Source organism: Dromiciops gliroides, chromosome 2 (assembly GCF_019393635.1).
Source record: "Dromiciops gliroides isolate mDroGli1 chromosome 2, mDroGli1.pri, whole genome shotgun sequence".
NCBI lineage: Eukaryota > Metazoa > Chordata > Mammalia > Microbiotheria > Microbiotheriidae > Dromiciops > Dromiciops gliroides.
In genome coordinates, this window is record NC_057862.1 from 536761574 (window position 1) to 536785578 (window position 24005).

General features: G+C 38.9%; 1 protein-coding gene across 4 annotated transcripts in view; it reads left to right on the forward strand.

Annotated features, from left to right (window-relative positions):
* The window catches only part of CSGALNACT1 (chondroitin sulfate N-acetylgalactosaminyltransferase 1), a 173877-nt gene that overhangs the window by 97374 nt on the left and 52498 nt on the right, over nucleotides 1-24005 (forward strand). For all 4 annotated transcript variants that reach the window (XR_006355036.1, XM_043989240.1, XM_043989241.1 and 1 more), the window contains one exon: nucleotides 2511-2727. Coding sequence is in view for 3 of the 4 variants with exons in the window: in XM_043989240.1 (XP_043845175.1) it covers nucleotides 2511-2727 (217 nt within the window). In the remaining variant the exon portion in view is untranslated. The remainder of the gene's footprint in view (nucleotides 1-2510; nucleotides 2728-24005) is intronic.

A 24005-nucleotide genomic window follows, 5' to 3' on the forward strand; every position in this document is an offset into this window, starting at 1 on the left:
ACAGCCTCATAAAATAGTGACCTCCCCATTGTGGGAGTTAATCAGGTAGAGGCTCATTGACAATTTGCAGATAGAATGTTAGATTTGGAGGCAGGAAGACCTTGTTTACCAAAGAGATCATAAAAAAGGGAAAAGGATCCATATGTACAAAAATATTTATAGCAGCTCTTTTTGTGGAGGCAAAGAAGTGGAAATTGAGGGGATGCCCATGAATTAGAGAATGGCTGAACAAGTTGTGGTATATGAATATGAGGGCATACGATTGTGCTATAAGAAATGATTAGCAGGCAGATTTCAGAAAAACCTGGAAGGACTTACATGAACTGTTACTGAGTGAAGTGAGCAGAACCCAGAGAACATTGTACATAGTAACATCAGCATTGTGTGATGATCACCTGTGAAACACTTAGCTTTTCTCAGCAATACAATGATCCATGGTAATTCCAAAAGACTGTTGATGGAAAATGCTCTCCATATCCAGAAAAAAGAACTATGGAGTCTGAATGCAGATTGAAGTGCTGGAAATGTGAATAGAAACAAATAGAAACTTAGTCCCTGCCCTTAAGAAGCTTATATTCTAAAGAAAGATGAAAGACATAAAAGGAAGCTGAAAAGGGATGAAGGGTGTAGGAATATGGTAGAGAAAGAAGCCCAGAGAGAAGAGATGCAGGATCAGAAATGGGAGAGGAATGAAGGAATAAACATGGACAGCTTGGGCCCTTTCTAAAAAACTATAAAATGGGAATGGGAATGGTACTTATGGTGTTGTTGTGAACATCAAATGAGATGAAATATGGAAAGTGCTTAGCAAGCCTTAAAGTACTTGATGATGGTGGTGGTGTTATTGTTGTTGTTAAGATAATTTTTACTTGGATGTGGGTCGGAACAGATAATCTCTGAGGTCCTTTTCAACTCTAGTTTTCAAGTTCTTTCAAGACACTGGCATGTAGCTCATAGTTCTTCTGGGTCTACTTATTTGAACTCTTTGAAGGTAACTAAGCTCTTTATAACTATTGCCACTATCTTGGGTTTCAATTTTCCATGAACTGTTTTTACAATCATCCTTTCATAGAGAAAACAGGCACAAAATGGAAACTGTATAATTTTGCCTTCTTTCTGTTACCCATTATCGTTGTACATCTTCCCTAATTCAATTTAGGAGATTTTTCAACTCCTAACTGTGGGAAGATACATGTTCTAGGTATTGGCATAGATACAAAATTTATGTATGTCATGGTCCTTGCTCTTAAAGAGCATATTGTTTAATAATTCAACAATTTTTCTATTAATGTGCATGAATCTCTGCTTGGCCTTGGGTTCATTGCTTCTGCTCTGGTGTGGTTGCTTTGAGGGTGGAATGGATGGAATGGATGGAATGGATGGAAAAATCCTTTGTCTTTGGGGAAGTATAGCCTACTGAATCCTAGAATTAGGAAGGCTCTTGGGAGTGAAGCAGAATGTGTGTGCCCTAGCCAATACTGTATATACTGTGAATATTGCTAGATAAATTTCTCAGATTGAGCACTGGGGATGAAAAACAACTTAACACCTTTTCTTATTTTTGCCATCCTCTTACATATGACCTGTCATGACAGAAATGGCAGTGGCCGTGAGAGTTATCTCTCTCCTTCTTGTAGAAGACCCAGACCAACTCCAGAATGTTCAAAGGCAAGGTTTAATCATGACCATCTTAGTCACAGGATCATAAATTTAGGTCCCAAACAATAAATAAACAAATGAATGAATGAATGAATTTAGGGTCTGAAGGGACCACACAGGTCAACTAGTTCAGCCTTCTTGTTTTCCAGATGGGGAAACTGAGAACCAGAGACCTTAAGTGATTTGCCCTAGAACACATGGGTAGTAGGTTATAGAGATGGGATTTGAACCTGGGTCCTCTTACTTCAAACTCATTGTTCTTTCCATTATTTCATGCTACCTACTTATAGCTTCTTATGATTATCCATAATAATGCATACTTTTAAAATATGTTCAGTGAGGGGCATTGTAGATCGAAATTATCTAGTTACTTCAGTCAATAAATATTTATTAAGCACCTACTATGTGCCAGTCACTATACTAAGTGCTGGGGATAGAAAGAAAAGCATAAGGCAGTCCCTGCCCTGAAGGAGCTCACAATCTTATGTGAGAGACAACATGTGAACAACTGTGTACAAATAAGCTATATATAAAGGATAAACTGGAGATAATCCTAGAAGAAAGGCACTAAGATTAAGGAGGACCAGGAAGATTTCTTAAAGAATGTGGGACTTTAGCTGAAACTTGAAGAAAGTCAGGGAGGCCAAGAAGGAAGGAGAGAGTTTCAGGCTTGCAGGACAGCCAGGGAAAATGCCAGGATGAAGTTAATTTAAATTTTTGTTTTTATCTTAAGAATTCCCCCTCCCCCCGCCAAAAGAGATTGATTTTGTACTAAATCTCAGCTATCAAAGCTTCATCCAACAGCTAGTTATTCATATTTTTAAAAAGCACATATCCTGTTCTTCTTACAGGGATATACAGAACAGAAAAGGATAAAGGCACTTTGTACGAGCTCACGTTCAAAGGAGACCAAAAACACGAGTTCAAACGACTTGTCTTGTTCCGACCATTTGGCCCCATCATGAAAGTAAAAAATGAAAAACTCAACATGGCCAATACACTTATCAACGTTATCGTGCCCCTGGCAAAGAGGGTGGACAAGTTCCGACAGTTCATGCAGAACTTCAGGTTGGTTGGTTTCTACATGTTTATCTTTCTCAATGGGATATACATTAGGAAATTGATGTCATTTCCCACTCCTCCCTCCCATACAAAGGTTTCTTTCTCTTGGTGTCCAAGTCTGTTTTCTTCATACAAAGCATAACTTGTGTGTACCATCCCTTAAACAAAGTTGTCATTTCCTAAGAAGTATTCCTGAACCTTCTGCAGTAGAAAGGAAAAAGAAGGGTTGCATTTTACCTAGGAACTGAGTGTCTGGCATGATACCTGCTGGTGTTCTGATGTCTAGAGCCTGCTCTGTGTGCCACTTTTTGAACCAGTGGAGGCGGATGTGTCAGCAACACTTCCCAGACAGCCAAAAAAAATTTTTTAAGTAGGGGTCACCATATTCTTTTGAGAAGTGTGCCAGGTTTTCAGCAAGAAGAGGGGTGTGGTGCAAGATGGCCTGGGAAGAAACCAAATTAGAACTGGGCTTGCAAAGAACCTTCTCACCTTCCTTCTTGTGTTCAAGATTTGATCAAATGGACATCTGTTCCCACTTCTAATCCACGTCCCCACAGCGGTTGTGCTTGTGAATAAATTATTCTGTTTGCTCTGTGGTATATTTAATTAACCCAGAAAATTATGCTGAGTATTTAGACTTTGGGACTAAATGGGTCTAAAAGCTAGGTGGCACAGTGGATAGAGCACTAGACTAGGAACCAGTAAGACTCATCTTCCTGAGTTCAAATCCAGCCCCAGACTCTTACTAGCTGTGTGACCCTAGGCAAGTCAACCCCATTTGCCTCAATCCCTGATCCATAACGTGGGCTGGGGGAAAAAATGGCAAACTATTTTTGCCAAGAAAACCCCAGATGGGGTCACAGAGTCAAATATGACTGAACAACAACAACAATTTAAACTTAATTTTCAAGAGACTGGTAAAATGTATGAGACACTTAAACTCTTTAGCAAGCCTTTATATATACACCTTACACTGTCCATAGAGTAATTTGCCTTGTTTTAAAGTTAGCTTTATAAGACTTCCCCACATTAAATCCTAGAACCATCAGATATTTGTAGTGTGATTTATATAAAGTAAATCTAGCCATTCTCAGACTGGATGGCCATAAACTTTCTATGCTATCCTATCTTAAAGTTCCCCTAGACCAAACCTGCTTATCCTAATTCTTACTGGGCTTATAGATCTACTCTACAAGAGGAAGTAGCATCTTCAGAACTCCAAGAAATGAAGGTATTGGACTAGATTATCTTTAAAGTTATACCTCAATTACCACCATGAAAGAGCAGTAGTTGTTAGCACTTCAAGCATGTGGTTTACCCCTACCTAAAGAACAAGGCTTTCCTGTTTTTCCAAGATTTTAACCTTCATTCTGCCCTTGGTGCCATTAAGCTCAGGATCACAGATTCTCAGCTCTGGAAGAAGCCCTAGAGATCATCTTGTTAAGACTTGCCCAAATGTGGGAATCACTTGTATAATATTCTTGTTGGCCGGTCATCCAGACTGTGGTTGAATACTTCTAGTGGGAGGCAGTTTCCTATCACATTTGGCAGGTTTTCCTTTGCTGGTCAAGTTTAGTTAGAAAGTTCTTTTTTATTTTGAGGCCAAGTGTGCCTTTTTATGATTAACTTTAAGTTGTCACGTTTTTTTTCTATAAAGACACCCAGGGCCATTTCCCTATATCGTATCCTGGAAAGAGCACTGCCCTGGAAGATGTAAAACGGGGGTTCAAGGCCAGTGTCTGTGCCCACTAACCTTGCGATCTTGGCCAAATCACTCAGCCTCTCTCATCCTTGAATTCCCCAGCTATCAAATCAGAGCACAATCCTTCCTGCCTCATAGGCTTGTTGTGAGATCAGAGCCTTGTAAATTGTAAAACATTCTATCCATGCAAGCATTTTAAGATTATTATTTCTCTTCTACATGACATCTCAAGAAATATTTGAAGATGGTGATCAAGTTTTCCCTTAGTCTCCTGTTTTCCAGGTGACATTATCCCTCATTGTATTGTTGGTTCTCCATAGGTCATGGTTTGCAGATCCTTCCAAATTGCTTACAGTTGGGTCTTCTGCCACAATATAATCTGGAATAGCAATGAGGCAGTCCTTAAGATTGACTTTAGTGGGGCAGCTAGGTGGCACAGCTGTGTGACCCTGGGCAAGTCACTTAACCCCCATTGCCCTGCAAAAAACCCAAAAACAACAACAAAAAAGATTGACTTTAGTGCCTGGAATTTTCCATTCGTGTGATTGTTCCTTCAGTTTTCTTTGCCTGTTCATATTCATCCTCCTGTGCCCTATATGTTAATGTCCCCCAAACTTCTGTCTTTGGTCGTCTTAACTCCTCCCTTTACACCCCTACCTTTTAGCAATCTTATTTTCTTTCATGTCTTTAGCTTTTATTTTTATGCATACTTAAGTATTTATTTACTTCTATAAAGTAGGGATGAGAATAGTGCCTTCCTCACAAGGTTGTTGTGAGGATCCAATGAGATAACATATAGAAAACATTTTGTAAACCTTCAAGCACTATATAAATATTAGTTATTATTTATTATTATAATGATATGGGGCAGCTAGATGGCGCAGTGGTAAAGCACCGACCCTGGATTCAGAAGTACCTGAATTGAAATCCGGCCTCAGACACTTGACACTTACTAGCTGTGTGACCCTGGGCAAGTCACTTAACCCTCAATGCCCTGCAAAAAAACCAAAACCCAAAACAAAACCCAATAAATATAATGATACTAGTATGCTACTAATAGTCTCTAATAATTATAATACTACTAATGTTATTAAATATATTATTATTTCAATTATAACAATCACTGGAATGTTCCTGTAGTACCTCTTGGGCTCCCAAGTTCTGACAGTGGTTTTCAGTGCTGCTCCTTTGTAATTAGAGGCTAATACTAGATGATGTCTCTCCCCCCACTTACCCAAATTTCTCTTTTGCATTTCCTTGTTTTTCCTTTGTGTCTTCTATTTGGAATGGCAGCCTTCCAGGCAGAAGCCTCTACCTTGTAAATGATTGAACTCATGGTTGGCAGTCAGAACTGGATCCATTTCTTTCCCCTGAGACTTGAGTGTGCCTCTTCACATCTCTAGTAATAAATCAAGTTCTCTGGACTGGGCACTTGCAAGTAACCTGGAAGATCAAAGGTAGTAACATTTTGTTCTGAAAACCAAGCCAAGCAATGGAAATAGTGGGATTGGTTGCTCAGTGCTTAAGCTCTAGGAGGCTGTGCTCAAGGGAGGATAAGTCCTCACTTATGTAATTTAGCTTACCTGGGTTCCTATGGGTACCCATGACAAGGCATGACAGTTATTAACAACAGGGACACTTGAGTGGAACAGTGCTGACAAGTGGAGTTAAATGCTATTCTAAACCTCCTTCCTCCATCCATCTCTACTCCCTTTCTCAACATGTGACCTCATCTGCTACTCTGTCAGTAACTATCTTATCTCCCCTTCTCTATTTCTGAAGACCTCTCTATGTCTTTATTCTTTTCCTTTCCTCTACCCCCAGAGGAGGGGATGGCAATCCTTTCTAAGACTAATCCATCCATTTGGACTCGAGTCTATCCCCTCTGCTCTCCTTAGGGACACTGCCTCATCCATCATTTAATATCTACAATCTCACTATGTCTGTCCACTCTTCTCCTGTCTACAAACATACTAACATCTCTCCAATCCCAAATAAAGTCTTTCTTTGACCTGGCTATTGTCCTATCTCTTTATCTTCATTGTTAAAATGATCAAAATAGTAGCTAACACTGATTTCCTTTGATCCCTCATTACTCATTTACTCTTAAACTTCTAACAATCTGACTTCTATTTCCAGTGATCTATTAAAACTGTCCTCTTTAAAGTTAACAGCAGCTTCTTAATTACTAGTTTCCTGACCTTTTTTCAGTGAGCATTGTCCTTGACCTTTCTGCCACACCTGACATTGTTGACCATGCTCTTCTTTCTTGACATTCTCTCCCTAGCTCTCACGATACTATAGTATCATCTGGCTCTCCTCTTACCTGGGTATTTTGTCTCAATCTTCGTTGCCTATTCATGTTCTTCGTCCTGCTCCTCAGTTTATTAATGTGCTCCAAGCATGTGTCCCAGGCCCTTTTATTTATCTTTTCTTTCTACACCCTTTCTCTTAGCAATCTCATTTTCTTCCATGTCTTTTAATTTGTGACTCTCTGCACACTTCAGTGGCTTGTTGTCCACACCATGGTGATGTAGATTGTGGTCCATACATATCTGCTTATCCTGAAGAAGGGACTTCTGTCAATCTTTCACAAGAACTTCCCCAGCATGGCAGTAGTTTTCTTTACATTGCTGCCGTTCTGATGTAGTATGTAACTTGTTCATTGGTTATTGTTTGCTCTTGCTACATGATTGTCCTCTCCTCCTATCCCCCATCCCCATTTTTTTTTGGTTATACTCCAGTTGGAAGATATATTTTAGCTTTTTTCTTGTACTACTTATGTTGTCCGTATATCTTTTATTTGAATTTTATGTTTTTCAGTTAGGAAAAATTCGTCATCTCTCTCTCCCATACTCACCCTGCCCCAAGTTGAGAACAGAAGAAAAACAAAACCCTGCAATATAAGTGCATTTAGTGAAACAAAATAAATTTCCTCATGGCCACATTTCTTTCTTTTGCTTTTTTAACGAACCACAATTTTGATTCTTCAGAATTCTGTGGAATTACATGATTTGTAGCTCTATTGCATCACTAGAAGAATGTTGCTGTTAAAAAGTTGCCATTCGTATCAGAGAGAATCTTAGTCATTCAGCAAACATTTATTAAGCACCTACTATGTGCTGAGTACTATGTGAATTATTAGGGATACAAAGAATGACAAACCTATAAGCAAAGACCTGCTGTCAAGGAGCTCACAGTCTAATGGGAAGAGACAACATGCAAAGAAATTGTGTGTGTGTGTGTGTGTATAAAATCATAGGCACCCAATGGAACTCAGCTAAGTTTAATGTCTATCATCTATCTATCTATCTATCTATCTATCTATCTATCTATCTATCTATCTATCTATCTATCTATCTACTATCCATCCATCCATCATCTAGCTATCATTGATTTATCTATCTACATACAAGTTTTATATGGGTGTTTGTATTTTATAAGTCTCATGCCTGAAATTTTCTTCTTCTTCATCTTTTCTTAGTGCTATCCCTCTGAGCCTATCATACATACACATATGTATGTATATATATGTGTGTGTGTGTGTGTATGTGTGTGTATGCATACACACATATATCACTATATAGATATCACATATACAGTACAGTGTGTGTGTATGTTGGGGATAGGCTCACAGGGATAGCACTAAGATTAAAGAGGATAGGAAAAGGCTTTTTGCAGAAGGTGGAACTTTAGATGAGGCTTGAAAGCAGCCGGGGGAGCCAGGAAACAGAGATGGGGAGGAAGGAAGTTTCAGGCAAGAGGAACATCCAGAGAAAATACACAGAGGCATGTGATGAAATGTCATGTGTGAGTGACAGCGAGGGAGTCAGAGTCATTGAATTGCAGCGTATATGGAGGAGAGTTCGCTGTGAGAAGACGGGAAAAGTCAGAAGTGGCTTGGATATGAAGGGCTTTAAAAGCCAGAGGATTTTGTATTTGATCCTGGGGGTTAATAGGAGTCTTGGGAATTGATGACATAGTCAAACCTGAGCTCTAGGAAAATCCCTGGTAGGTTGGTGGAAAATAGACTGGCATGGGGAAAGATCTGTACCAGGTGGAGCTCCCAGCAGGCTACTGCAATAGTCTAGGAATGAGGTGAGGAGGGCACCAGGGTGGTGGCAGTGTCAAAGGAGAGAAGGGGGCATATATTAGAGATGTGAGCAAGGTAGAAATGACAGACTTTGGCAGCAAATTGGATAAGATGGGACGTGAGGAGTGAGGACTAGAAGATGACACCGAGGGTCATTATTATACTGTACAGTTTCCTGAATGCAATTCAGTCCCCCTCTCTTTCAATTCTGAAACTACTTTCCATGTTCAGTGTTGGACAAAGTTATAGGCACGAATGGACCCATTCTATGGGCTTTTCGTCAAACAACTTGAAATCTGGAAAAGAGATATTCATATTTTCAGGATGATTAGATCGAGTTCTTTTGACTGGTTATAAATCTCCTTTAAGCAGCAATAATTTCTTTACTTGTTGCAATGATATAGGATAAGGATTTCCTTTTTCAAAGGGGGAGAACAATGAAAAAAAGGAAGTCTATTGTGTCTGGATCAATAACAAAGGAAAACTGCTTGTATGAAATTGGTAGAAATATTGTGGGGAGGGGGGTGAAGTGACCTCTACACCTTAGGATTTGTGGTAGAGGATAAAAAAGCCAGGCATGGTCTGACATGTAGCCTAGATGGGAGGAGAACAGACTTTGCAGGGTTAAGAAAGAGAATAGGTAATATGTCATGAACCAAATTCTATAGAATAGGTTTACCCAGGAAGGATAGTAGGCTCCTGAGAATAAAATTCTGCAGACATAAAGAGAAAAAATTCACATAGGGAAGAAAAGATGGAGTTGTGTAAATTGAACGGTGTGTAACCAATTCATTAACCAATTTAGGTTTACAAAAGATAAGTACAGAAGATAGAAGCAAGATCAGGTAACTCATTATGAATATGAAAACGTGGCATGGCATGGTCCTTTAAGAAAAGACTACTGTCAGAAGTGCCAAGAACAACAGAAAAGGGGTGTGTGTGTGTGTGTGTGTTTTAAACCTTTATTTAGGATAAGAAGATAACTAAGGGATAGCACTACTACTTAGGATGCTGATAAGAGATGGTGAGAGAAGGCAGAACTGCTCAACCCCTTCATCATTCCTATCAAGGAAAATGAATTGGAAAAAATGGAATTAGAATGATTATTAGGGGGTTGGTACTCCATGAGGCAGCTGGGTGCCCCAGGGGTTAAAGTACTGTTTTTGGAGGAGTTGGGTTCAGATTTAGTCACAGATATTACTGGCTGTGTGACCCTGGGCAAGTCACTTAATCTCATTTGCCTCCGTTTCCTCATCTGTAAAATGAGTTGGAGAAGGAAGTGGTGAACAACTCTAGTGTCTTTGCCAAGAAAATCCCAAATGGACTCACAAAGAGCCACAACAAAAAGCCACATATGAGTGAAAAACTACCAAACAACAAACAGCAATGAAGCCAGATTGCAAAGGAAGTAACTGAGAAGAGAAGAAGAGGAGGCAGACAATATAGATAACTTTTCAAGGAGTTTGCCTGAAAGAGGGAGGGAAAATATAGGAAAATAAACTGGATGGTAGGGTCGAATAAAGGTATTTAAGGATAAGGGTGATCTGGGTATGTTTGAAGGCAGTAGAGAAGCAATCAGGAAGAGGTTGAAGATTTTAGAGGGAATGATTGAGGATGCAATCTGCTGGAGATGAGAGTGAGTGTGAAGTGCATATAGAGAGAGGCTGGTCTTGGCAAGGAGAAGGGATGCTTCTTTGTCACAGACTAGGGGGAAGGAGAGAGAGAGGCAGACAGAGACACAGAGACAGACAGAAAAAGAAAGAGAGGGACAGATGACAGATACAAAGAAAGACAGATAGACACATTTTATATATATACATATATATGTATATGTATATATATACATATACACACACACACACACACACACACACACATATATATGAGAGAGAATGTTAAAGTGTTCTGAAATGAAGAGACTCGGAGAAGGGGGATCTCACATCAAATTGCTTCACATTTCTCAGGAAAGTAAGCAGCAAGGTCAGTTAGGAAGGGGAGAAAGAAAAAAAATTTAAATTAAAAAAAAAAACAGAAGTGGGAAAAGAACTGCATTGTTGCTGTGAAGGTCCAATAGAGATTGGATAGCACAAATTTGTAATTTACCCAATCAGCAGCTATATTAAGTTTCTAATAAGTAGGAGTAGGGTAAGCAGATGAAAGACATAATCCAAGGCTAAAGTTTGGTAAAAGTAGAATGATGTTAGGTCAAGGGGTCATTAGATTCAAGAAAAAAGTAGAGAATTGAATTGATTACTTGTGGGGTTGAGGTTGGAGCAGGAGCAAAGTAAAATCAGAGTAGGAGTAATGGTATGAGAAAGTACAGAAGAGTGAAAAGATTGGACTTTTTTCCATAAAAGTATTTTATTATTTCCTAGTTACACGTAAAAATAGTTTTCAAATTTTTTCTCCCTCCCTCTCTTACCTCCCCCCTCCCCAAGACAGTAAGCAATCTGATATAGGTTATATGTGTATAATCACAGTAAACATATTTCTGCAATAGTCATGTTGTGAAAGAAGAATCAGAACAAAAAAGAAAAAACCTCAAAAAAGAAAAAAAAAAGTAGAAATGGTCTGATTCAATCAGCATTCAGAATCCACAGTTCTTTTTTCTGGATGTGGGGAACATTTTCCATCATGAGTCCTTTGGAATTGTCTTGGATCATTGTATTGCTGAGAAGAGCTAAATCTATCACAGCTGATCGTCACACGATGTTGCTGTTAATGTGTACAATGTTCTCCTCGTTCTGCTCACTTCACTCAGTATCAGTCCAATTAAGTCTTTCCAGGTTTTTCTAAAATCTAACTGCTCATCATTTCTTACAATAGTATTCTATTACATTCATATACCTCAACTTTTTCAGCTATTCCCCAATGGATGGGCATGCTCTTGATTTATGTGGGTCCTTTTCCCTTTTTTAATGATCTCTTTGGGTTATAGACCTAGTAGTGGTATTACTGGGTCAAAGGGTATACACATTTTTATAGCCCTTTGTGCATAGTTCCAAACGGCTCTCCAGAATGGTTACATCAGTTCGCAACTCCATCAACAATGCATTAGTGTTCCAATTTTTCCACAGCTTCTCCAAACTTTATTATTTTCCTTTTTTGTCATAATAGCCAATCTGATAGGTGTGAGGTGGTACCTCAGAGTTGTTTTAATTTGCGTTTCTCTAATCAATAGTGATTTAGAGCATTTTTTCATATGGCAATAGGTAGCTTTGATTTCTTTATCTGGAAACTGCCTGTTCATATCCTTTGACCATTTCTCAATTGGGGAATGATTTGTATTCTTATAAGTTTGACTTAGTTCCCTGTATATTTTAGAAATGAGGCCTTTATCAGAAACACTGACTATAAAAATTGTTTCCCAGCTTTCTACTTCCCTTCTAATTTTGGCTGCATTGCTTCTGTTTGTACAAAACCTTTTTAATTTAATGTAATCAAAATGATCAATTTTGCATTTCATAATATTCTTTATCTCTTGTTTGGTCATATATTCTTCTCCTCTCCATAGATCTGAGAGGTAAACTATCCCTTTCTTCTCCTAATTTGCCTATGGTATCACCCCTTTATGTCTAAATCATGTACCCATTTTGGTATACAGTGTAAGATGTTAGTTTATGCCTAGTTTCTGCCATACTATCTTCCAGTTTTCCCAGCAGTTTTTCATCAAATACTGAGTTCTTATCCCAGAAGGGATTTATCAAACAGTAGATTATCATAGTCATTTACTACTGTGTCTCCTGTGCCTAACCTATTCCATTGATCCACCACTCTATTTCTTAGCTAGTACCAAATAGTTCTGATGACTGCCACTTTATAGTTTAGCTTCAGATTTGGTACAGCTAGCCCACCTTCCTGTGCCTTTTTTTTTCCATTAGTTCCTTTGATATTCTTGACCTTTTGTTCTTCCAGATGAATTTTGTTATTATTTTTTCTAACTCTATAAAATAATTTTAGGTAGCCTGATTGGTATGGCACTGAATAAGTAAATTAATTTAGGTAGAATTGCCATTTTTACTATATTAGCTTGGCCAGTCCATAAGTAATTGATATTTTCTCAATTATTTATATTTGATTTTATTTGTGTGAGAAGTGTTTTGTAATTGTGTTCATAGAGTTCCTAGGTTTGTCTTGGCAGGTAGACACCCAAATATTTTATATTGTCTACAATTACTTTAAATGGAATTTCTCTTCCTATCTCGTGCTTCTGAGCTTTGTTGGTCATGTATAGAAATGCTGATGATTTATGTGGATTTATTTTATATCCTGCAAATTTGTTAAAATTGTTAATTGTTTCAAGGAGTTTTTTAATTGATTCTCTAAGTATACCATCATATCATCTGAAAAGAGTGATAGTTTTGTTTCCTCCTTGTTTAGTCTAATTCCTTTAATTCCTTTTTCTTCTCTTATTGCTAAAACTAACATTTCTAGTAGAATATAAATAATTAAGGTGATAATGGACATCACTGTTTCACACCTGATCTTATTAGGAATACCTCGAACTTATCCCCATTACATATAATGATTGTTGATGTTTTAGGTAAATACTGCTTATTATTTTAAGGAAAGCTCCATTTATTCCTATGCTCTCTAGTGTTTTTAATAGGAATGAGTGCTGTATTTTGTAAAAAACTTTCTCTGGGGGCAGCTAGGTGGCACAGTGGATAGAGCACCGGCCCTGGAGTCAGGAGTACCTGAGTTCAAATCTGGACTCAGGAGGATTGACACTTACTAGCTGTGTGAACCTGGGCAAGTCACTTAACCCCATTTGCCTCACCAAAAAAACAAAAATAAAAACAAACAAACAAACAAAAAACCCTTTCTCTGCATCTATTGAGATAATCATATGATTTGGGTTAGTTTTGTTATTGATGTGATTGATTATATTGATAGTTTTCCTAAAGTTGAACCAGCCCTGCATGCTTGGTATAAATAAATCATAGTGTATTATACTGGTGATGGATTGATGTAATATCTTTGCTAATATTTTGTTTAAGATTTTTGTGGGCAGCTAGGTGGTGCAGTGGATAAAGCACCGGCCCTGGATTCAGGAGTTCCTGAGTTCAAATCTGGCCTCGGACACTTGACACTTACTAGCTGTGTGACCCTGGGCAAGTCACTTAACCCCCATTGCCCCGCAAAAAAAAAAAAAAAAAAGATTTTTGCATCAATGTTCATTAGGGAAATTGGTCTATAATTTTCTTTCTCTGTTTTGACTCTGCCTGGTTTAGGTATTAACACCATATTTGTATCATAAAAGGAATTTGTTAGAACTCCTTCTTCACCTATTTTTCCAAATAATTTGTATAGTATTCAAATGAATTGTTCTTTAAATGTTTGGTAGAATTCACTTGTAAACCCATCTGGGCCTGGAGATTTTTTCTTAGGGAGTTCATTGATGGCTTGTCCAATTTATTTTTTCTAAAATGGGCTTCTTTAAGGATTTTATTTCCTCTTTTGTTAATCTGGGCAGTTTATATTTTTGTAAATATTCATTCATTTCATTCAGGCTGTCAAATTTATTGGCATAAAGTTGAGCAAAATAGCTCCTAATTATTGGTTTAATTTCCAACTCATTGGTGGTAGATTGGTGGTACTCCTTTCATTTTTGATACTGGTAATTTGGCTTTCTTCTTTCAAGATTGGACATCTTAATGAAGATAAAGAAAAGGCTTAGAAGTGGGGCATGGCAAGAGGTAGAATGGTAGGAGGTTATGGTCAGATACAGAAAGATTACAGCTAAAATGTAGGTAGGGAAAGTGAGGGTAAAGGAGATCTTAGACAAAGAGATCTGGGAAAGTTTGTTGTGGCAGAGAACACTGACTATGAGGGTCACAGTGCATATATTTAGTAAATATCAGAAAAGGCTTTGTGGAAGATCAGTTTCTCTGATAACAAAGTAGGAGAAGGATTTTGAAGATTTAGCCTTCCCATGGCTTGTTTTTGTGATGTTGAAAATAATTATAAGAGACACCAGTTTTGGGTAAGCATATTATTAATTTATCAATATTATACCAGTAAAGGATTGACCACATGTCTTCCTAACTTCTCATGCTCTCATACCATGTGGTAGAAAAGGCAGAGAGAGCGCTTTAGGATGCCAGTTAGCAATAGCAGGAAAAAAGCCCCCAACAGGACCATATGGTCTCTCATAGAAATAGCATGTGGTCCCAAGGAGACCAAGAGAGATAGCCATGAGACAGAGACCATGTGATCCCTGAGAGCCAAGAGAGACTCAGAAGGCCCTGTGTGTGTGTGTGTGTGGCATCTTCCAAGGGTTTTTATCCTTTTTTTGATATAGGCAGGTCATTATACATTAATCAAATCTAATTGGGTAATTATACATCAAATAAATCTAATTGTTTAGCATTATTCAAATCTATTAGTTGACAAGACTTGAAGATGGGCTATATTATAATGTACTCCAGAAATGACATCAGGTCACTTGACTCTTGGTAGGGAAAGGAATGTAAGCCTCCCCCCCCATATTAACAACCCCCTCCCCGGGCAAAGTCCATTATCTAGGTGAGGTTTAATCCCATCAGTCCTTCAGTGATCTAGAAAAAAGAATTGATCTCTATCATTTTTGTTCCCTTGGGTTTATCCCAGATGAGATTGAATGAAGTCTCTAAGAGAATTGGACTTTCTGGAGTGGTGGGGAGAAAGGACTGAGAAAGTGATCTCGGGGTCCCCTAAGAAATTAATTATTAATCATTATTTTCTCACATTTCCATTTCCCTTAAGATGAAGGCAGTTCAGAGGAGTTCATCATTTCATTTTTAGCAGCCTTTGAGAGAAAAGAGGGAGTACACACACTTAGTTGTTTAGTGTCCAAATCTTATACAATTTCAGAAGTTAGCTTGTTGAAGCCACTATTCATTTAAAATTTCAGCATGTGTTTTGGCTTCATGGGTTGGCTCAAGATTTGATATTACCAATCCCTTCCTGGCTTCTTCTTTGGAAAATCCTATGTGTTAGATTAATTTCATTTTTACTTTATTTTGCAAATCTAACATGTGTGCTTTTTCTCCCCCTTGGAGCCAAAGTTTTTGTTTGGTATAATGCTACAGAGCATAATAGTAATTTTTACACTATTTGCTGCTAAGTGTATAGAGAGGGAAATTGCATGACATTCATAAAAAAGGCAAGTAGAAACTTGTGTGCACATGTGATCTGGAGAATGGAGACATTATACTGGGATTGGCAGTGTCACATGACAAGAGGGAGGGATGTATTTGCATTATAATTTTTTATAGTTTCACTTTTTTTGTCCTCTAAATTGACAAATACCACCATTTAAAACATCCAGAAAACCAATTTAGTCACAGTGCACCAAGTCCCTATCTCAGTCATGTGGTACATATATACACTTCGACTTAAAAGCTAGGACCCAAGAATAGCTAACTGGACCTCTCTCTGACCTGTACAGCAATGATTACTCAAAAGGCATCACTAAAGTAGGTTAATCTCAGTACTTTCTTTTGCAGAATTCTGTGGGAATCATCATTTCAGGTCTTAAGAAAAGCATTCAGAATTTAAGTAAAGACATTATACCAGATTTAGAAAAGATAAATTAGCATATATCTCATTAAAGCATGGTATCTCAAAAAAAAAAAAAAGAACCCTTTCAGCTTATCAATATCTATCAGTTCAGTTGAATCATGGCAGGGGTCATAGGTCTGGTTCCTGTGCAAGCCAGTTACTTTTACATCTATTCTGTGGCCACAGACTATATCTTTATCCCTATTCTGCAGAGATTTTTCTGTTGAGAAAGTGGAGCAGCACAAATTCATTACCACTACTAGAAAATAAAATAAACCAAGCTTGCTTATGATGGAGTGGTAGCATTATTTAGGTATATATTTTGTATACACATGTGTATGTACATTTTATTTATATATATAAGGTATGGTGTTAAAAGTCTTCATATCATTAAATTTTACATACAGATTATATATAGATGGATACAAATATAGATATATACACACATATATGATAGTGAAAATGTATAAAGTACAACATTTTATATATACCAGGGGAGAGAGAGAGAGAGAACGTGAGGGAAGCTGGGATGTGTGTGTGTGTGTGTATGTGTAGTATAGTGGGGAGAGTGTTAGACTTGGAATCAAAAAAGACATGAGTACACATCATGCCTCTCAAACTAGCTTTATGACTATAGGTCAATTACTTATCCTCTCTGAGCCTGGGAGAATTCTCTAGGACTTCTCTACTAAGTTTAAAGGTGGGTTGTTATTTGCATTGGTGCTTCATTGACAAAATCAGAGGTCTTTGACAAATTGACATTGCATACTTTTTTGGGAGAGGCCTAACTTGTGATTTCACTGACGTGAAGAACTCCCAGTGAATAAATACCCTCGATTAGTACTTTATTGTTTCATGGGTGACTATGGGAATTGCCGTGTGTGTGTGTGTGTGTGTGTGTGTGTGTGTGTGTGTGTGTGTGTGTGTGTGTGTGTGTGTGTGTGAGAGAGAGAGAAAATTGCTAGATTTGGAGTCAGGAAAGATGTATTTGAATCTCCCCTCCGTCGCCTATTAGCTCTTTGCCCATGGGCAAATGACTTAACCTTTCTGTAAAATAGGGATAATATCTATAACACTTACCTCACAAGGTTGTTAGGAGGATCAGAGGAGATACTCAGATGCTTAAAGCATCAGTTTTGGTTTCCACTGAGATAATGTAGAGAAACTCAAAGTGAGGCTGGAGAAAAACAACAGCGATTAAAGAGGTACAAAGCAGGTTTTGCAAAGAAAATCTTAAAGCATTAGTGTTTAATCAGTCTCCAAACCTGAGAGTTAGAAGGGACTTTGGGGACTATCTAAGTCCACATAGTTCCTGTAGAAGAATCCTCTCTGCCTCCTACCTGCCAGAGGGCAGCCCTGCAAGGCAGCTTCTCACTCTTTTGGATAGCTATGATTGTCACAAGGTTTTTTTCATTCTATCAAGCCTAAAATGGCTTCTTTCTACCTTCTATCTAATGCTCCTAGTTCTGGGAGCCACACAGAATAAATCTAATTCTTTTTCCAGGTGATTTCCCTTCTTGTACTCAGGAAAAGGCTATCATCTCCCCTACTCAAGAATTCTTTTCTCTAAGCTAACCATCCCCACTTCCTTTGACTATAACCTTCCATGGCATGGAGTTAAGCTCCTTTACCATCCTAATTACCTTCCTCAGAACACAGTGCAAGTTATCAATGCCCATCCTGAAATATGATGACCAGAACTGAATGGGATGTCCAGATGTGGTCTGAGCCGGGTAAAATGTAACAATGTCTGTACAGGAACATTTCTTGAGTTCAAGACAAGATTTCCAAGACTTCCAGAGTGGAGCCAAGGAGGCAGAGAAAAGGCAGTGAGCTCTCGAACTCATGACCCGATCACTCCAAAAAACATCCAAATAATGCCATAGGACAATTCCTGGAGCAGCAAAAACCACAGAAGAATATGCTGAGATCATCTTCCAAACAAGGATGGCTTGGAAGGTCAGAAGGAGGGAGCTGCTGTGCTGAGATAGGAGTGGATCTCAACCCCACAGTCACACTGACACAGATCCAGTCCCAGGAAGGCCTTGCCAGAGAAAGAAACTCCCTCCCCCCCACCCCCAGCCTCTGAATCAGCTGCAATGCCAGTGTTGTCTGGAACTAAGCTCACAGTCTGGTGAGAGGGATGAGCCCTTGGCAGGGGGTAGATTACAGGGGTCTCTGCTGGTTCTGAGGCAGAAATTGGGTTTTTCACCCCTGCTGGCAACCAAGAGGTAGACTTGAGTAGCAGTGGCCCAGGTAGGGGAGGGGCACAGGCTTGTCAGAGCTGACAACCACAGCACATAAAGTTGGTTGATTAGCAAGTTGGTCTGGGGTTATCTATGGACCAGGTAACAGGCCAGGCAAATGAAGAACCTGCACCTAATTAAATCATACCACATGGGACCCCCTGAAGCTTAAGATAGTGTAGCCTGTAAACAGTGTCTCACTTTAAGGAGCTAAAAGTCAAGTAAAAGAAAGGCAAGATGGGCAGACAGAGAAAGGTAAGGACCATATAAAGTTTCTTTCGTGACAAGGAAGATGGCAACGTCAGGGCCCCTATATCTAAAGCTTCCAAGAAAAATATGAATTTGTCTCAGGCCATAGAGGTACTCAAAAAAGTACTTTGAAGATAAAGTTAGAAAGGTAGAGGAAAAATGGAAAGAGAAATGAGGGTGATGTAGGAAAGACATGAGAAAAAAGTCAACAGCTTGAAAAGCCAAATGGAAAAGCTCTCTGAGGAAAATAATTGCCTAAGGATTAGGATTGAACAAATGGAAGCTAGTGACTTTATGAGAAACCAAGACACAATAAAGCAAATACAAATGAATAAAAAAAATAGAGGGCAATGTGAAATATCTTCTGGGAAAAACTGCTGACCTGGAAAATAGATCCAGGAGAGATAATTTGAAAATTATTGGTCTACCTGAAAACCGTGATCAAGGAAAGGGCTTAGACATAATCTTCCAAGAAATTGTCAGGGAAAATTTCAATGATATTCTAGAAACAGAAGGTAGAATAGAAATTGGAAGAATCCACTGATCACCTCTTGAAAGAGATCCCCAAAAGAAAACTCCCAGGAATATCATAGCCAAATTCCAGAGCTCCTATGTCAAGGAGAAAATATTCCAAGCTGTCAAAAAGAAAGGATTTAAGTACTGTGGAGCTCCAGTCAGGATAGCACAAGATCTAGCAGCTTCTGCATTAAAGGACCAGAGGGCATGGAATATGATATTCCAGAGGGCAAAGGAATTGGGATTACAACCAAGAATCACATATCCAGCAAAACTGAGTATAATCTTTCAGAGGAAAATATGGGACAAAAAAAGACAGGATTTCCTAAAGTTGTTGCTAATCAAACTGGGAAAATAGGAGGTAGACACATGAAGAGAGAATGGACCGTGCCAGACAGTGTATATAAAATGCCAAATGCATGGTGAAGATGGTGAATTATGGCACCCATCTCTAGAACATCTTGCTGTTTTTGTTTTCATCCTCTAATAGTCACTGTGATCACCTCCCCAGAATACAAAGCTCCTCAACAGTTGTCAGTTACTCCATTGGATTGGTTTCACCTTTCCTTCATTTTCTTTGACCACTTCCTTTGCCATTTACAATGCTCCATGCTTCTGTTTTCTGTCATTGCTCTGGAAAAATAAATGTCCCAGCCAAGGAGACCATCCTGAGGGCTTTCCCCCTAGCAACCTGTGAAAGGATCAATTCTTTGTCTCTGTGGTTCCTTGCCTTTTGGTTTGCCCTCCCCCCAAGAGCCCTTGCCACTCAGGTGAGGTATTTATTTTCTCTTTTCTTGAAATCCCATTGATCCAAAACTCATTCTAACTTTGTGCTACCCTGGGTTATTTTTCTGCTGTTTCTCCAATTGTTCCTCAAGACATTTCACTCCTAGAGTCAATTTCACTCTTCCTTTTTGGTTGTTTTGCTATATATTACCTGCTTATAGACAGGTTTTAGACTTATTTCCTAAACAAGGATGAGATAGATATGGGTGATGAGAGGATATGCAGAAATCCAAAGTGAAGTTGGAGAAAAGCAACAGTGATTAAAAGGATGCAAAGCAGGTCTTGTGGAGAAAATTTAAAAGCATTAGTGTTTAATCAATCTCAGAGTTAAAATATTCCTATCTTGCCCAGTCTGGAAGTAAGGGACCACTCAACAGATCCTCTCCCACTCCTGATCAGCACAGCCTTGACATGCTCCATTTCCATCCTGGGGAGGAGGGGGGGTTTCACTTCTCCTTAGGCAACCCGGTATGCTCCATCCCCCAGGAGCTCACCATATTCCTGCTGTCCTTAGTGTGGACACTCAAATCCTATAGCCACTGTAACTCAGCATTGCCAATCTCAAGAGGTCTGTAAGCCTTCCCTTCCTATTGTATCATATCATTAGGTGATGATAGAAGAAAATCAACTTCAAAATGTTAAAATATGTATTTCTCTGAGACCCTTCCAGAATCAGTGGCCTCTTAGGGACTTAAGAGGGATGTTTAGTCTCAGAAGGAAATTCTTTCTTCATAATGATGCCTTTCATCTTTCCTGAGGCATTCTAAATTGGTCTGATTTTTCCTTTCCCCCTCCTAGTTGGAAGTAAGCAGATACCATCATGTGGATGGTGATTATTTTTCTTCTCTAATTTCCCCTCTAGACTCTTCTCTCATTCCTCCTGGGGCATGCATTGTATCTTTGTGCAGAACAAAGAGAAATCTTTCATTTGCATATTGTATGCCTCAGAAACAAAACCAAACCAAAACAGAAAGTTCTTAAGCCATTCCCTACCCTGCTTTTTAAAATTTCTGCTAAAGTAGTTGAACTTTTAAAAACTTTTTTTGTCTTTTTTAATTGATCTTTTATTTCTCATAATCTATATTTCTGAATTTATCCTTCTCAACCTAGCAAGCCATTCCTCTGATCAATTGATCATTGAGCATTTATTAAGTACCTCATGTGTCAGGCACTGTCCAATGTGCTAGAGACAAAAAGACACAACTACAACAGTCCATGCCCCCAACAAGCTCAATATCACCAACCAACACACAAGTATGTCTGATGATATATGCAGTTTTCCACTTCCATAAGTGGTCACCACTTCTGCAACAAAGGTAATCGGTAACTATAATTACAAAAGGCCCAGACATTGGTTTTTATTTTGTTCTTTCCATTGACATTGTTGTAGTTAACGTGTTCATTGTTTTCTTGGTTCTTCTTACTTCACTCTGCATCAGTTTATATAAGTCTTACTATGTTTGAATGAGCCTTCATGGTCATCTTTTATTAAGATATGATCACATTCAATTATATTTCTGATTCATGATCTATTCCAATATTTTGTTTAGCCATCTCTGACTCGATGGACAGGTACTTTGTTTCCACTTCTTTGCATCCGGCAGATGCATTTTTTAAACATAGAAATTAGTTTTAGGAAGACTGCCTCTCAAAATATTCTATCTGGAGCAGAGTGATGCTAATGCTATAAATACTGTCTCAGAAGATAAGAGACTTGATAGCTATTTAAATTACATGATTACATTGATTTTCCATCTTGCCAAGATGAACGCCTTAGGGAATAGGAAGAAGACTAGACTGGGCTTCAAGAAACTTGGTTTTCATGCCCAGATGATTTAGGAACTTACATGGGTTCCCTTGGATCTGTTTCTTCATTTCTAAACTAGGCAGTGTTAGAATAGCACTATACAAGACCATTGGATATTCTGCTTACTCCTTACTGCTTTGTATCATTAGGTGGTGAAAGAGGAAAAGCAACATCAGAATGTTATAATGTTTTTCTCAGAAGCTCCTCTAGGTCACTGGTCTCTAAGGAAATTCTTTGTCATGGTGCCTTTCACCTTTCCCAGGGCATCCTAGTAGTGCCTGATTTTTCCCTTACCCCTTCTAGTTGGATTAAGCAGATAAAGCTTGGATTCTAGTCTAGTCTGTAACCATATGTAACCTTCCACAGGATTTTTCTTTTCTTTGAGCCTCAGGAGTTGGGGAGTATTTTGTGGAGATGATTCTATGCTCACTTCCAGTTCCAACATTCTATGATGGTAACTTAATTCTTGGGGTGGAGGTAGAGAGCAGTAAGGATGTGAAGATTGCTATAGATTAATAACAGAGATCAGTTACCATGAAATGCTTTTGGACTCTTGGGAAGAAAAATATAAATGTATTCCCTTGTTTTCTAACCAGATACACATTTTAATTATCTCTGTGCTCTGAACTAAGGGGAGGAAAAAAAATGTCATCTGCCAGAGGAAAAGAAAAAAGTGTTCCAAAAGCCAAGGTAGTTTTGTTACCCAGATACCTGTTCTTTAGGGGTCGTGATAGAAAAGGGATGAAGTAAAGTTTATCTAGCAAATGAGAAGCCCAAGTGTTCATTTGAAAAACGTCTTTAAAAAGGCATTTAGGAAACTGGAGTCTAAAGTCACATGAAAAAAGACTCAAGATTTTCTGTGCACTTCAATAAAAGCTTAATGTAAGATAATGAAAGAAAAGGCATTGATTAAGCACTTACTATGCTAGGGATATGATGACAAAAATGGTCAGACAGTCCCTGCCCTCAAGGAGCTTACATTCTAATGGGGAGAGATAACACAAATAGGAAAGAGGTAGCTAGGGGAAGAAGTTCCTGATAGAAAGTAATGTTGATTTGATTAGTGTTCCCAGATGAAGAGGTGGAAAGCTGGGGAAGGGGCATGGGAGGGGCAAGGAGGATATGACAGACAGAGGACTCTTGCAATAGTAGGGCAGATGACAGGATGTCCATCGCTAATGGCTAGATGGGATGTGAGGCATGATCTGATCTGTGGCTGCTTGAATAGGATGAGATTTGTACTCAGACACCATTCAGGATACGTCAGACCCAGAGAAGAGGTGAAAAGCTAAGTGGATCACCTCCCCCAACAGACCTGTAGGCATGGACTCTGGAGGTCCAGATTGGAGAAGGGTACAGTGACAGAACAGATGGCAAGAGGCCTGGGGAGTGGGGAGCTAGGTAGACAACTGGATGAATATGAGTCAGCAGTGTGATGGTAGTCAAGTGAGCTGGGGCTTTAAGAGACTCCTAGATCAGGGCTTCTTAAACTTTTTCCACTCACAACCCCTTTTCACTGGAGAAATTTTTATGGCACCCCAGGTATATAGGTATATAAAATAGGTATACATAACCTTTTACTGTTGCCAAATTTTTGTGACTCCCACATTCAGTTACATGACCCCACATGGAGTCACAACCTACAGTTTAAGAAGCCTTGTTCTAGATGCCAATATAATTGGCCACTTTGTGGTGAAGTGGAGAGAGTGCTGAGCCTGAAGTCAGGAAGACTTGAGTTCAAATGTGACCTCAAACACACTTACCGTGTGACCCTGGACAAGTCACTTAACCTCTGGTTGCCTCAGTTTCTTCAACTGTATAGTGGGGATAATAATAGCACCTACCTTGTAGGGTTGTTGTGAGGATCAAATGAGATATTTTTAAAGCCTTTAACACAATTTCTGGTATGCAGTAGGTGCTTAATAGATACACATTCCCTTTCCTTTCCTTCCCCATTAATGGAAATATAATGTAGAGATTGGGGGTAGTGATGACTTGACTCTGCTCTCCTCTCCCTTGGACATACTATATCTGGAATATGGTGTCCAGGTGCCATATTTTAGAGAAGAATATTGACAGCCCTGACCAGGATGATATGGGGACATGGAAGAGTAGGGGAGACAGTGCCAGTAAAGCTAAGGAGGGGAAATCTAGGGTTTCTTGTACTTGCAAAAAGTGCTGAATCTCCCCAGCCCATTAAATATTCTACCTGAAGATTGGTAGCTTGAATTCCTCTAGTTGGAGGAAGTAAATGAAGGAATATACAAGGTAAGAACCCTTTCTGATGTCTCTTAAAGACGGTCTGGGGGCAGCTAGGTGACGCAGTGGATAGAGCACCGG